The 16,056-nt window shown below is 39.9% G+C and overlaps 1 protein-coding gene across 15 annotated transcripts in view; it reads left to right on the forward strand.

Annotated features, from left to right (window-relative positions):
- The window catches only part of Afdn (afadin, adherens junction formation factor), a 116,203-nt gene that overhangs the window by 58,741 nt on the left and 41,406 nt on the right, over positions 1 to 16,056 (forward strand). For 9 of the 15 annotated variants that reach the window (XM_042672377.1, XM_042672380.1, XM_042672376.1 and 6 more), the window contains exons 13-21: positions 3,017 to 3,078; positions 3,194 to 3,399; positions 5,465 to 5,485; positions 6,205 to 6,350; positions 6,870 to 6,964; positions 7,417 to 7,682; positions 9,273 to 9,416; positions 10,913 to 11,111; positions 15,873 to 15,976. In XM_042672377.1, the coding sequence (XP_042528311.1) occupies positions 3,017 to 3,078; positions 3,194 to 3,399; positions 5,465 to 5,485; positions 6,205 to 6,350; positions 6,870 to 6,964; positions 7,417 to 7,682; positions 9,273 to 9,416; positions 10,913 to 11,111; positions 15,873 to 15,976 (1,243 nt within the window). The remainder of the gene's footprint in view (positions 1 to 3,016; positions 3,079 to 3,193; positions 3,400 to 5,464; positions 5,486 to 6,204; positions 6,351 to 6,869; positions 6,965 to 7,416; positions 7,683 to 9,272; positions 9,417 to 10,912; positions 11,112 to 15,872; positions 15,977 to 16,056) is intronic. The other 6 variants (XM_042672381.1, XM_042672386.1, XM_042672387.1 and 3 more) reach the window with 1 other exon arrangement.

Here is a 16,056-nt window from a genome sequence, read left to right on the forward strand (position 1 = left end):
GTAGTTCATAGCTCATAAATATTTGAATGAGTTTATCTTGAGTTTGTCTGAATTCAGTTAGGAAAGAGAATGATAGGATATATAAGATTAACAAACATACAGTTTAAGTGATACATCCAAGTAAACATATGATGGTAAATTGCAGAAAATCAATTTTACCTGACACAGTGGATCCCATTTATAACCTCAAGAGGCACTTGTGGTATGATCACTGAGACACACTCAGGCAGAAAGCTTGATACACTGTCTGAAGAATAACCCAAAGGCACTCTAGGAGCAACTCAAGCATGAGCACGTTTCCAAAGCCCCAAGTTCTTACTCTTGAACCACAAACACAAAAAACTATATAGACACACTCTAATTGTTTAAAAGGTTAGATTGATTTGTGAAGGCAGTAATTATTGAAAGTGCTGCTCGAACTGTAAATGTTACTTGACTGGCATTAAGGGTAGATCAAAACTCATAAACCATTCTTCCCATTCCTACCTCATTTTCAGTTTATCAAATACACTATATTGAAATAAGCAATACTTAATTTTATTGATGTAGTTATAAAATTTGAGTCACATTAATAAATAATTTTAATAAATTTTAATTAATAATAAATTTATTCAAAGAAGAAAATCCTTTTGAATGATGAGAGTGAGTTTTCTTTTGTCACTGACTTTTTTTTTACTTTTTCGGCTACTTCTATTACCAGATTTGTTCAAATGAAGGATCATTTATAAAGGTTTTCCAGATCCATTTTATGGGACATTAAATGGAAAATGCCTGTGTAATTTTAGGTATCAATAAATATAGGAGTACACACACATACACACAAGCATTTAAATAACGTTCTGTTTATAAGAACATCTTTGCTTTTCTAATTGTTCCGTTAAATCCAAATCATTAAAGAATGGAAAAAAAACTTAGAAGAAGAATATAATCTGGTGAAAAGAACATTTTGCTTTTAATGATTTTAATAGTTGTAGAATAACGTTATATGTTCTTTTCATACTCATCTTTTGGTGCTTAGAAAAATGTGGAGCTAGAGAGACTGTTTGCTGATGATGAAATAAAAATTATTCCAGTCAGCTGATCTGCAAGCCCATTAGCTCATTTCACTTCTGAAGAAAAGCCTTTTACTCCTGATTAGCTCATTCAGCGAGGGCAGGAGTGTTTCTTCTTACATGGCAGCCCATCTCCACTGCTGACTAAACTTAAGTATGTTGCTTCTGAGAGGGGCCACACTTGCTGTCCCTACTGAGTAGGCTTGCTTCATGGGCCCTATGTTGACGACCTCCTCATCAGACCCGAAGGTTGATTTGAATACGTACTGACAAGAGTTAAATATGTAAAGTCAACATTTAAATTAATGTATATTTTCTTTCATTGCCACTACTCAGTTTTTAATGAAGCTTGCAGGAGGAGAGAATTCATGTTCCTCGGCTTTTGAAATCAGGTTTCTACCTTTCTTAAAGACAAATTTTTAAGAATTTTTCCTATCATCTCTGCTAAAGTTCAAATAAAATGAACATTATTGAAATTGTTAAGGAAGCTAATCTCTTTATTTGGCTCTTGTTAAAATACACATACAGCTAATAGCATACTAACTTAGAATGATAATTTAGTGGCCCTTATCACATGTCTAGGTAGCAGGATGTTTACACTAAATATGCATTATGTTGACTTACCTATTAAGAAAACAGGGCTGGGATGTAGCTCAATGGCAAAGCACTTGTCTAGCAAGTACACTATCCTGGGTTTGATCCCTAATACCAAAAAAGAAAAGACAAAAAAAGAAGATAAGGATAGCTAACACAAATTTCTAGCTATTTCACACGTTGTATAAGTCTGTGCTTAGCAGTAGCTTTCCGATTATTTTTTTGTTGGTTGTGGGTCTTGAACTCTGGGCCTGGGCACTGTCCCAGCTCTTCAGCTCAAGGCCAGCACTCAGCCACTTGAGCCACAGCGCCACTTCTGGGTTTCGGTGGTTAATTGGAGACAAGAGTCTGATGGACTTTCTTGCCCAAGCTGGCTTTGAACCGCGGTCCTCATTTCTCAGCCTCCTGAGTAGCCAGGATGACAGGCATGAGCCATGACGCTTGGCATTCAGATATTTTTTAACTATGATCATAGCGCAAGATTGTTTTTACTCTGGTAGACCCGACAAATGCCTAAGTACATGCTCATAACTGGAAGAGGAATTTTGTAAGACATGGCCTATCCAGTGTCCTGACTCTTGGGTCTTGCAGTAATACAAATGTCCCTAACTTTTGAATTCATTTGTTCACAAAACCTGGAAGTACACATCAGCACAATGGTAGCTCTTAAAATGTCTCAGGTTAGTCTCTCTTTAATTATATTTTTGACAGTTTGTTGTTTGTATAAAGTCAGACTAAATGATGGAAGTGACCTTAATTAAAAATTATCTTGCTAAAAAATGATTGAATAGATTTTTTTCCCCTTTAAAGGTAAACATCACTATGAGCTTTGGAAAAAGATAATATTGAATGGCTAAACAAAACCTGTGTAACACTCTGTGTCCCTAGAGAAAGATGTCCATATTCTAGGAAGTGCTCTCTTCCATGCATGTTCAGTTTGTAGGTCATTGGTTCTAAGAAATGCTTTCTTCTATGCTTGTTCAGTTTGTAGCTCACTGGTTTGGCTTCACTGGTGTCTCAGTAGTGTCTTTTCACTGTTACCCGAACCAGGGCTTGGCAGGTGCCAGACAGCCTGATCATCATCCTAGACACAAAGCACTCATTAATAATCCAGAATCATGTGTAAGATCTGCTTTCTTGTTGGAAGTCTATACATCAAGGAAACAGACTTCTGTGAGGAATTGGGATAAGATCACTCCCAGTTAATTCATCTAATTGGTTGAATAGGTTACCTATGAGGCAAGGGGTTTGCTATCATTTTACATAGGAAAACTCTGTATGGGGACAAAATGTACTTGTTAAAATCCATGCAGGTTGTTCCATTGTTAGCTTCTTGACTTTATTTTATATGTTGATTTTTCTTGCTTTAGAACTCAGGATGCTGCCGAGCCTGAATTGGTACTGCCTGCAAGCATTGAATTCAGGGAAAGTTGTGAGTAATTGTAGTTTCAGTTCTCTTGTAGGTGAATTATTTATTTCTTGTTGCATTTTTTACTATATGATTTTCATGGCTTTTGTTCTTTTTTTCTTCTAAAATCCATTTACAGCTGAAGATTCATTCTTATCTGCCATTATAAATTATACCAATAGTTCTACTGTCCATTTTAAGTTGTCTCCTACATATGTATTATACATGGCATGTCGGTATGTATTGTCCAGCCAGCACAGACCTGACATCAGTCCTACAGAGCGCACCCACAAGGTCATTGCAGTGGTCAACAAGATGGTGAGCATGATGGATGGCGTCATTCAGGTACGCGCTAGCCCAGCAGGCTGCTGCCCAGAAGTGTGGCTGCCTTTCCCTACACTTCACACTGTCCTGAGAATAAAAGTTAACAGAGAATAAAGAAAAATGAGCTGGGCGCCGGTGGCTCACGCCTGTAATCCTAACTACTCAGGAGGCTGAGATCTGAGGATCGCAGTTCAAAGCCAGCCCAGGCAGGAAAGTCCGTAAGACTCTGATCTCCAATAAACCACTCAGAAAACTGGAAGTGGTGCTGTGGCTCAAGCAGTAGAGCGCTCGCCTTGAGCTGAAGAGCTCAGGGACAGCGCCAAAGCCCAGAAGCCCCACGACTGACCAAAACAAAGAAAAATGTGTAGCTTTGAACAGTGAATGGAAATGGGAACTTTATTCTTTACTGTAAACTTCAGAGCAAATGAAGACAAACTGTGTGTGTTTATGACAATAAGGTCATGTGGAAGACTAGTAACGTGGTAACAGTAGTTCTGAGAAAGTGTAGACACTATTGTGATTTTCTTAGTATTTTCTTTATTGAAACAAAATTCAGATAATGTCAAATTAACTGTCCTTTTTTGGATAGGAGCATTTCTGTAACAGTATGTATGTCAACTGCTGAGCAGCTTTCAGCCCCAAAACATTTCAGTTGCTTGAGTACAACCTCCCTCCCTGTCTCTGACGCTCTCACCCTCTGCGAAGGCTCCTGCTCTTTCCTGATGAACCCACTATGAATGTTTAGTACTTATTTATAATATCATATATAGTATAGGAATTTTGGATATCATGACAAATGTCTCACTTCAGATTAAATTCTGACCTAAACTTATTTTGAAGATTCAGGAGATAAGGGTACTTGTTAGGATGGTTTTATTCCTTTAAGTACTATGTTGATATACAATTGATAAAATTGATAAAGCTGTTTTTCATACGTAGATAATTTGGAGATTTAATCTTGAAAGTCTTTAACCATAAATTTGTAGACTCTTTTTAAAAAGCTTTTCTCTTTTGTCCAGGAGTGCTTTTGCTTAGCTATGGAGCTAGTAATGATAGACACTTTAGTTAGATGGTTGGTTTTTTTCTCCTGGTTAGATGATCTGAGGGAAACTATGGCATTCTTTTCATTCCCTGAGGTGTGTTTTTTGTTGTTTGTTTTGTTGTTGTTTTTTAAGTTTTGGTTTTTTTTTGTTTTTGTTTTTATTTTTTTTGAGGTGAGAACTTACTCTAAAGCCCATACTATGCTGATCTCAAACTCAGTGATCCTTTATACCACAACCATTATTTTACTAGGATTATAGGCTTGTACTATAATGCTTAGTTGTGCAGAATTATTTTAAAAAGCAAAAATTTTCCAAAAATACTTCTTTCATGTTTGAGTGATTAGCACAATATGCATTTGTTGGTGTTACAATTTTCACTCAAGCTAGGAAATAGGCAAAGAGGAATGTCATTTTATTTGCATGCCTTTTTGTTACTGTGGTATCATTTTTCTAAGCAAATGTGAGTTTCCTTTTTATTTGTCATCTAAAGTCATTGTCTGTCTCCTATGTTGTTTGAACCTGAAAACCTCTTCAAGACTGTCACCGTCCTACCACAGACTGCCTTGGGAACTTGTCCTTGCTGGTATCTGCTCTCCTGGGCAGTTGCCAATCTCAAAATGACTTTTCAACTTCAGATTGGATTTAGAAAGACAGATAATTTACTCCCTTTAGCATAAGTATAGGTCTTTAGACATTTTTAATAGCTCAGAGCTTTTACTTTGTTTCTACTGGTCTTTCCTGTCTCTTTCATTCTTCAGATTAATTCAGTGGAATAAATTCTCATTTAAGTAGTGAGCATAGTGTCATTTTAAAAGTTCATTCACTTATCGTGCCAACGTTAAGAACATAAGACTAATGTTTTATGTTATATACTTGCAAAGATGCGTCAGAATCATAAATGGAAATGTAATTTGGAAATAACTAAATGTTGTACTTTCATGTTGTGCCTTCATGTTAGTGTTTTGATTTTTTTAACTATCATGATTGTTTACAAGTTTCTTTCTCTCGTTCTGCTTGATTTCCCCTCGTCTGTTTCTCTCCAGGAAGTAGACCAGGTTGATCAGGTAGGATATACTGCTGGGAGCTAATCCTAGCTGCGTTGGCTTAGCCGAATCTCTCATGCTGCTTCCATGTCCAGTGTGACAACAACTGGACTGAACAGTTCATAACACTCATTCAGCAACTGAAACATGCAGTACTAAACCCCTTTTTGACTATGCAACTTGTATCAGCATTTCATAATTTCTGCTTAATGCACTTCAGTGTGGATATGAAATGACAAAAGTTCTGTTTCTTCTCTTTATTATTTATACTTGGTTCCTATTCTTTGGATCTCATCTGAGGTTGCCTGGCCTGCACATGTGGTCGGGAGAGGATGCAATAGATCAGTACTTGATACTGAGTTGCTGGCTTCTAAGCCAGTGACTACAAGTATCAGGGTGGCTGTGGGTAACCATGGACTCGTGTGTGTATGCTGCACAGATTACCAGATAATGCACAATCTACAATTCGGTGTTACAATGTATGGTATCTCCATTTCTCCATTAATGATGGAAATTGCAGCTCATTAGACCCATGTGACTGTCTATACATGTCCTAAGAAGTGGTTGTTTGCTTCCCACTGCTCAATATACACTCAAATTCCTTTGCAAGTATCTGGTATCTGTGGTAAATACCTGGGTGAAGATGGCAAGGTACTGATCTGTCTTTGCAGCTTTTCAGGATCATTCTTGTTTATTTTTGTTATTCTCATGTTGCTTATGGAAATGTGTTCTGTCCACAGAAACAAAAAAATATTGCCGGAGCCCTTGCCTTCTGGATGGCGAATGCATCAGAACTTCTCAACTTCATCAAGCAGGACCGAGATCTTAGTCGGATCACTTTGGATGCCCAAGATGTTTTAGCACACTTGGTTCAGATGGCATTTAAGTATGAATGGCAATTTTTGTTTGTTTTATGCTAGTCCTGGGGCTTGAACTGAGGGCCTGGGTGCTTGTCCCTGAACTTTTGCTCAAAGCTAATGCTCTTGGGCCACAGCATTTTTTATGGTGCTTAATTGGGAGATAAGTCTCACAGTTACCTACCTGGGCTTGCTTACAACTGCAGTCCTCAGATCTCAGCTTCCTAAGTGGCTCAAATTTGCAGGTGTCAGCCACCAGTGCCTGGCTTGAATGGCAAATATTTTAGGATGATACTATTCTGTAATGAGTTAAAAGATATGTTCTTATGTTAAGTTTTTAAAGCTAGTGGTAAAGCTTCTTAATCAAACATGAGTATTATGAAGCATGAGTGTTAACTTAAGCATATTACATTTGATGATGTTTCAAGAATACTGAGAATACAACTTTTATTATTTTAATGGAAACTATTTCTAAATCATTTCACACGTTTGACCAATTAGCATTTTGTCATGCTGAGTTTTTATCATGACTGTTTATATGTTTTCAGGTACTTGGTTCATTGTCTTCAGTCAGAACTTAATAACTACATGCCAGCCTTTTTGGATGACCCGGAAGAGAGCGGTCTGCGGAGACCCAAGATAGGTTAGCTCATTCTTTGTTCTCGCTCCCTCCTCGCTGTCCTGTGTAACCTTGTCTTCAAGTTTCATGTATGGAAGAAGTGTGTCATAAATACATGGAATATTTTCATGCATCTACTGTCACTAAAAATACTTTTAAGTACTAATAGTTAATGTTTATGAATAGTTCTCCTTTTTGTTATGCCATGCCAGTCATCCTTAAAGACTTTTGGGTGAACTTACACTGGAAATGTGTTTAGTTAAAAACTTTGTTGTTTAAAGCCATATCACTGCTATCTAAGGTTGACATTTTTAAAGTAATTCAGCAGTTATTACTAAAGCTATTTGTTACAGTTTGTACTATAACTCTCTAACTGTAATAACTAGAGTTACCATCACTACCTATCAAGACCTCCTGTAACTCCGCAGGTTCTTGTTAACATTTGGTCCCTACTTTCCCTCCTGTGTCCTGGGCAGATGACGTGCTGCACACGCTCACAGGAGCCATGTCCCTGCTGCGGCGTTGCAGGGTGAATGCTGCCCTGACCATCCAGCTTTTCTCTCAGCTCTTCCACTTCATCAATATGTGGCTGTTCAACAGACTGGTGACCGACCCGGACTCAGGGCTGTGCTCCCACTACTGGGGAGCTATTATCCGCCAGCAGTTGGGACATATTGAAGCTTGGGCTGAAAAGCAAGGACTAGAGCTAGCAGCTGACTGTCACTTGAGCAGAATTGTGCAGGTGTGTTCATGGGTTTCCCATCCCAATGTTAATAGAATTATGGCATATCACCATGGTGAATGATATACTCACCATGGAGCAATACTTTATGATGGGCAAGTACTTGAACTTAGTAAAACATCCACTGAACTGGTGAGACAGGAGTACCTGGGCTGCTGTAACAAAGCACTGTTGCTCCTTATCTCCTGGTTCTGGAGGCGAGTAGTGGAAATCAGGAATTATCTCCTGATTCCGGGGGTGAGTCATGGAGGGGTTGGTAGGGCTGGTTCTCTCTGAGGGCACTAGGGCCTCTCCCTCAGCATCTGCTCTTGTGGTGGAGAGCAGACTTCAGTGTTCTCTCCTGTGCATTCATCCTCATCTCGGTCCCATCTTCCCCACATACACGTAATTGACCACTTGTTTAAGGACCAGTCAGACTAGACCTCCAGATCTCATTTTAACCAGATTGTCCTGGTAAAGACCACATGTAAATGAGAAAACTTTCTGAGACGTGAGAGTAGAGCTTGGAGACCATTAGAACAGATGACCTGTAACAGGTAGGCAAAGCAGTAAAATATAAATGCCCGTGGAGAGTCCTTTATGCTGACATCAGCAAGATCTATTTCAGAACGTCGCTGCTGAGAGATAAAAATGGACAATAATTAACTCTTAAGAGTAGAAGCTGGAAATGGCGCTGTGGCTCAAGTGGTAGGGCGCTAGCCTTGAGCTGAAGAACTGAGGGACAGTGCCCAGGCCCAGAGTTCAAGCCCCATGACTGACCAAAAAAAAAAAAAAAAGAGTAGAAGCTAAGCCAGATCCTAATGTGTCAATGGCACCGAGGAAATTTTTCAACTGTCAAAAACTACAAACTGCTATGTGCACCTGAGGAAAAGGGGTATCTGTAGCTTTAAGACCTAAAATGTTTTAAAATTTTTTTAGTGTATACTTTGTTTCCTATTTCCCCCCTTTAAAGGGATTGAGACTGGTTAGTCACCATGTCTTATGGTGAAGCTGTCAGATCCCTGTGATTAGTAACATGAATTAGTATGTCAGTGCTTAAACTTTCAAAGAAAACTGTTGACACAGGTTATAAATACTACTAATTGAATTTAATCATATACATGTTTTAGTAAAATCAAGAGGGTGTCTGCCAGGAACTGGAAGCTTATACCTGTAATCCCAGCTGCGCACGAGGCTGAGATCTGAGGGTTGCAATTGGAAGCCAGCCCAGGCAGGAAACTGAGACTCTTTTATCTCCAATTAACCATCAGAAAGACAGAAAAAGAGATGTGGCCCAAGTGGTAGAGTACTAACTAATATTGAGGAAAAAAAGTTTAGGGATACACCCTGGATCTGAGTTCAAGTCCTAGAGCATGCATGAAAAAAAAAAACCCAAAAGTATCAAGACAATGCTTTTGGTATATGTAGCATTAAGTGTTTTTAGTTATGTATTCAAGGATTAGTTATTAGCTTTATAAAAATTGCATAAAGCACTTTGGGGTACTGAGAATTTAAACCTAGGTCCTCACAGAATCTAATAGGTCTTTGTTCTACTATAAGATGTATCCAAAAATACTTTCAGCTTGTATTTTATGTCATTCTTTTGAATAGGCAACTACTTTACTTACTATGGATAAATATGCACGTGATGACATTCCAAACATTAGTAGTACCTGCTTTAAGTTAAACTCTCTGCAACTTCAAGCCTTGTTACAGAATTACCACTGTGCACCCGATGAGCCTTTCATCCCAACGGTAAGTGAATGTTATCTCAACTACAAAAATGTGGGCATGTTTGCACAAGGAAATTTGGATGAAAGAAACAAGAAAAATTTAGTTAACTAATTTGTTCATTTGATAGCTTATTTTATATTGGCTTATAATATCTTGCTGTGGATATCAAACATAGAGTTTAGTGCAAGGAGGGGAAATTAATAGACACTTTAAATTGAAAGGGATTCAACTCTAAATCTTAACTGTGTCTGGGATCAAGCCTTTAATTCACTTTATATCTGAACTATATCACTATCAGAGCCCGCTGTGTCTTGGGGATTGTTAATTAAGTTGAGTGGATGGATGAACCAGCATTCCATATTGAGTTTTATACCACTAAAAGACCAGGTACAAAATAACCTAAACCTAGAAATCACCACTCAGAAGCATGGAATATCAGTAAATCATATCATAGTATTATAAAGGAATACAACACTGCAATGAGGAAGAATGAATTATAGCATAATAAAATAGTATTACCTCAAAAACTCCATATGCAAAGTATACATATGCAGACTCGCTTCATTTGTTTGAAATTTAGAAACAAGACAAAATTAATCTTATTGGTTATCAGCCTGGATAGCCATGCCCTTGGGGTTAAAAAGGGAATGGCAGTAAAGAATGGATAGCTTCTGTGGGCCAATACTATTTTCCTAAAGTAGAAGTGATAACTGAGTGTGTATCTCCATTTTACTGAGCTGCACAATTGGAACCTAAAGTTCATAAATCCTTCTTGTGTGTCTTGTATATTAATGATAGGCTCTGTGTGTGTGTGCGTGTGTGCACGCGCGAGCATGTGTATACATACTGGTATTAGGGCTTGAATTGAGCTTGGCTCTCCCTAATCCTTTGTGCTCAAAGCTGGCACTCTACCACATGAACTACAGCTCTGCTGTAAGAAGCTCATGGACTTTTCCTGCCCAGGCTAGCTTTGAACCAGATCTTCAGAACTCAGCCTTTTGAGTAGCTAGGATTACAGGTGTAAGCCACCAGTGCTCAGCAATTAATATATCTTTAAATGTAAATTACCCACTGTACTTTGATATATTTTCAAAACGGGCAAAATACCATGCAAATATTTTATCTTGACTTTTTAGATATTTTAACATAATAGGAGGTTTTTCCCAATGTCACTAAGCATTCTCAGAAAAAAATGATTATTTACTGATTAACAAATATGTTAATTATGTTAAGAAAAACTGCCTTGGAAAACGGAAGCATTTCTTTTTATGAGTAAATGTTTTTTATGTGAAGCTATGACTATTTGAGAATTCCTATTTTACTTCATATTTAAGGTATGTGACTTTACAGAGCAGATTTTGGGTGTAGTTTTGAGTGTTCCCACCTGTGGCCTGGATGGACACCTCTCAGTCATGCGTCACTAGGATAGCTTGCTGGGGCGAGCAAATAGCCTCTGCCATCAGGAGTCTCACGTTCGCCTTAGCGAGCATCTTGTGACTCAGCTTGTTTTCTCATAGGAACTTATAGAAACTGTGGTGGCTGCTGCTGAGGATACGGCTGATGAGCTTGCCCGCAGTGACGGCAGAGACGTGCAGCTGGAGGAGGACCCGGACCTGCAGCTGCCTTTTCTTTTGCCAGAAGATGGCTATTCCTGCGATGTTGTGAGAAACATTCCTAACGGCTTACAAGAATTCTTAGATCCTCTGTGCCAGAGAGGTAAATGCCTAGCACTGTGGATCATTCCTGAGTCTTGAGCTGCAGCCCAGGTGCAGCTGATTTTTGCACCCTCCCTGCCTGAATGGCTGGCCACTCCTGTGGGGTGGGCCCTGTTTCTTGAGGAGCCTGTGTTCCCATGACTCAGGTATTTCACAGGACACGTTCAGACACAAGCCTTGCTGGTGTACTGTGGCCCTTCTGTGAGCATTTGCTTTGCCCACATGGTATTATAGTAACGGGTCTTTTGGGTGTCCTCCCTACTAGCATTTTATGGCAACAGGAGACCCTTGAGCCCCTCCTTGTGTTTCATGCACCTAGTCAACCAAGTCATCCACTTAGGGTCAAGCCATGCTCTTTGCACTGGCGCTGACCAGCAAAGCAGTAAAGAGGCATATAGACTACCGGAGTTCCAGTCCTAATTCTGCTACCTGCCAGCTGTGCTGTTATAGACAGATCACCCTGTGCCTCCATTTCTTGATGGGCTGGGAGGTCACTGAGGATTGGATGGGCCTGTGTGGTGACAGCTCTGTGAGTGCACGGTGTTGTGCAGCCACCGCTGGAGCCACCGTACCGGCCAGGTGCACCAGCTTCTGCTATGCTATGTACCACATGCACTGCGCGGTGGGCCTGCTATGCATGGAAAGGCTCGTAGCACTGTAGATGGAATCTACCTGAGACACTCTCTGAGTTCATTTGACCTTTGCTCGTATAAAACACTGATTGAAAAAACTCTTAGCCTGGGCACAGTGGCTCAAATCTCAGCTTAAGTGGCTGGACGTGGAGGATTGTTGTTGACATCAGCTCTAAGTGAAATGTGAGACCCTACCTAAAAGAATAACTAGAGCAAAAAGGCTTGAGATGTGCCTCAAGAGATGGACCTCTGCCTAGAAAGTACAGATCTCTGAGTTGAAATCCTCGTGCCTCTAAGAAAACCCCACAGTTACTCCCAGTGTATGAGCTTTTAAATTAATACACATTTCAATTTCTACTCTTCTACTTCTTTATAATGCGGAGAACAGCTCAGTGAATAAAATAATGGATCCAAATATAGGAGTTTGTTTAAACAAAGACTGGCTCACACCTGTACTCCTACCTACTCAGGAGGCTGAGATCTGAGGATCGCAATTCGAAGCCAGCCTGGGCAGGACAATCCTCTCCAATAAACTACTCTGAAAAGGCCAGAACTGATGCTGTGGGTCAAGTTAGCCTTGAACAGAAGCTCAGGGACTATGCTCAGGTCCTGAGTTCAAGCCCCAGGACCAGCAAAAAAAAATAATTGTTTCATGAAGTGTGTTGTTTTCAAAATAGGTAGCTGAGCTGCTTCAGTGCTCAGAGGAGATGAGGTGAGGTTGAGGTGAGGTGATTTAGGAAGCCCTGTGTGAAAGATAAAGCAGCAGGAGCAGGGGTAGTAGGGATGTCCCTCCCCGGTTTTGGTACGGGTCCTACCTGGACCAGGTGAGGAGCAGGAGGTCCAGACTGCAGTACATGTACATGTTCCAGCAGGGACACTCCTCTGAACTAGCCTTCTGAGTGTTCTGTACTCTGCTGGTGGTTCCTGGCTGGTGGGCCCACAGGTCGCAAGGCTACCACCGAGTTCTAGAAAGGTCTTTGCATGAGTTCCACACCTCAACAATCTAGAAGCCAAAGCCAGCTTCAGTTCCCATCTTCTTACAGCAGCAATCTGTTGACAGTCTCTTCATTCCCTCTTGCTCTGCTTAACCTCCCACTATTAAGGTGGTGAGGACTCTTGAGTTCTATGTCTTTTCAGTGAGGCGTGAATTCTGTCATCACAGGTGTGAGTATCCCATCTTCACGGTGAGGTGTGGGTGTTCTGTTTCACAGGGAGTGTTCTGTCCTCACTGTGAGGCGTGAACTTCTGTTTTCACAGTGAGATCTGAGCGCTGTGTCTTCACAGTGAGGTGTGAGTGGTTTGTTTTCACAGTGAGATCTGAGCGCTGTGTCTTCACAGTGAGGTGTGAGTGGTTTGTTTTCACAGTGAGATCTGAGCGCTGTGTCTTCACAGTGAGGTGTGAGTGGTTTGTTTTCACAGTAAGATCTGAGTGCTGTGTCTTCACAGTGAGGTGTGAATAGTTGTCTTCACAGTGAGATCTGAGTGCTGTGTCTTCACAGTGAGGTGAGCTGAGAGAGGGTTCTGTTTTCACAGCCAGATGTGACTGTTCTGTCTTCACAGTGAGGAGAGTGTAGAGTGAGGTGTGAATACCTGTTTCCACAGTGAAGTGTGACTCTTCCGTCTTCACAGTGAGATGCGAATGCGCTGTCTTCAAGTGACAGAGTGTGAATGTTTGGTCATCACAGTGAATTTTTGGTCTTCACAAGGAGCTTGAGGTTTTGATCTTGAGCTTGGATGGGCTTCTTTTTTACTCACACTCACAAGTATCTACCACTTGCGGAACTCTCTAATTAATATTATGAAAAGAAATAAACAGGGAGACTTAACTTGCTAGTCTAAAGCAAATTATTCACAGCATACAAGCCCTAGCCGGCTTGTCATATTTTTAATACAGCCAGCATTTACCCATGTGGAGATACTAATGTCTTAACTTGATGAATTGTTAGTAAGTTCGGTGTGCTTTGCTTGTGGGCAGCCCATGTGAGCTTCTTGGATCCCACACGGCATTTCTCACTGCCTTTTCAAAGGCTTATGAAGTGTTTGATGTTTACGACCACAGTGTTTTAAATCTTTATTCTTTCATACTGATTACAGAAGTACCATGAATTCTTAATTCCTTTTGTTTCATTTTATAGTTCAGTTCTGTGAGAAAAGATTATAAAAACCAGCCTGGACTTTTAAGTGTGCTGGGGTGCCTGCCTTAAGCAATAATAAGGTTTTCATTAGCAGTGTGATTCAGAACATATTATAGAAAACTAATATTTGGAAAAATATAAGACTGGAATATGAAACTGGTGACATTTCAAAAACCTGGGAAGGTTTCTGAGTCCCTAAAGCAATGGAAGGAAATGTAGATTGTAGTTATAGTTGAATGGAATTGCATTTAGATAGCGAGCTTTTCAACATAGAGTAGTAAAAGTAAAATTATTTATATATTTTTAACTGAATATGTCATGTGTGTGTGTGTGTGTGTGTGTGTGTGTGTGTGTGTGTGTGTGTGCGCGCGCGCGCGCCGGTCCTGGGGCTTGAACTCAGGGCCTGGGCGCTGTCCCTGAGCTCTTTTGCTCAAGTCTTACACGCTACTACTTGAGCCATAGCTTCACTTCCAGCTTTTGATGGTTAATTGGAGATGAGTCTTATGGAGGGGCTGGGAAGGTGGCTCAGTGGTAGAGCACTTGCCTTGCATGCTTGAGGCCCTGGGTTCGATTCCTCAGCACCACATAAGCAGAAAAAACAAAGCCGGAGTGGCGCTGTGGCTCAAGTGGTAGAGTGCTAGCCTTGAGCTGAAGAGCTGAGGACAGCGCCCAGGCCCAGAGTTCAGGCCCCACGACAGACCTCCCCCCCCCCCCCCCAAAAAAAAAAAAAAAAAAAAAAGAGTCTTATGGATTTTTCTGCCCAGGCTGGCTTTGAATTACAATCCTCAGGTCTCAGTCTCTTGAGTAGGTAGGATTATAGATGAGAGCCACTGGCGCCGGGCTAAATACACCTTTTTCTATCTCTTTAAACCAAAGTAATGTTGTCCTAAGTGTTCAAAGATAGTTCAAATAACTGAGGGGTGGCCAAGACCTCATCTGTGCCAGCTGTGGCTGTGTCCATGCACTCTCCACACAGCATGGTCTTGGTAAGGTTCAGCTGGTAGCAGCAAGGGAAAAACAGCCATTTTGTAGAAAATTTAAAATGATGCAAGGCCCACATGATAGAAGTTGGTCAAAAAAAATTACTGAGAAACACAAAGTAATATTTGACTATAAATGAAAGTTGACATGTTTAAGAAATTTGCATTTATAAATAAGTCATTTGTCCTTTGTGAGAATGTCAGAAATACACTTATTTTTTTTTCTACTGGTGCTGGGGATTGAACCCAGGCCTTATACATACTAGGCAAACACTCTGTCACTAAATTATAATTCTACCCCAAAAATAATTATCTAAAAACATAAAATGATTCTAAATTTTATCTGCAAAGTTTAAATGAATATGACCTTAAATTAAAAGTTCAACAAAGAAATAATAAGGAAACTACCCAGTCCCAGAATGATGTACAAGTCAGATAACGTCTTTAAGACATTTAAGAAGTATGATGTGTGCCAGGTGCAAACGTTGTTTGGGTATCATTCTCTGATTCTCTTCTTCATTCTGTTCTTTTACAAAGTAGATATTTTGAATGCCATTGAAGGTCACCTAGTCTCCTAAATGTTATGAATGATATTGCGGCTCTCCTAATGCAGAGTAGTAAATAGTCCTTTAAGGTGGTAGTTCCAGAGCAATTCAGTAATTTCTCACAGAAGAAAGAAAAAAGTTCTTTGGACACAGAAGGAAAGACCCAATTTACACTTCTCACCTTGGTTCTGAAATCCTGTTGGGTCAAAACAAACGTAATTTTAAATGTTCAGTAAATTAATTTTCAGAAGTGACAAAAATAAATGTCATTAAGATACTAAATCATTGGCTTGGTATGATGGCACATGCATGTTATACCAGCATTTGAGAATCTGAACTAGGAAGATCATAAATGGTGAGTTCCTCAAGTTGCAGTGGGAAAACAAGGCTCATGTATAGGTATATGTGGCAGTTGAAAACCATGAGTTGAGTCACATGCCTTTTCATTTTGTAATTTGTTTTCTACCTAGGATTTTGCAGGTTAATTCCTCACATACGATCGCCAGGAACCTGGACGATATATTTTGAAGGTGCAGATTATGAGAGTCAAATTATACGTGAGAATACAGAACTGGCAAGTATTTTAAGAATGTTAGATGGGTTGGAATACAAAATAGATTACTAATCACCTGAAAATTTAATGCAAATTCATTC

The sequence above is a fragment of the Dipodomys spectabilis genome, unplaced genomic scaffold, assembly GCF_019054845.1.
Source record: "Dipodomys spectabilis isolate Male_0828 unplaced genomic scaffold, ASM1905484v1 ptg000702l, whole genome shotgun sequence".
Lineage (NCBI taxonomy): Eukaryota > Metazoa > Chordata > Mammalia > Rodentia > Heteromyidae > Dipodomys > Dipodomys spectabilis.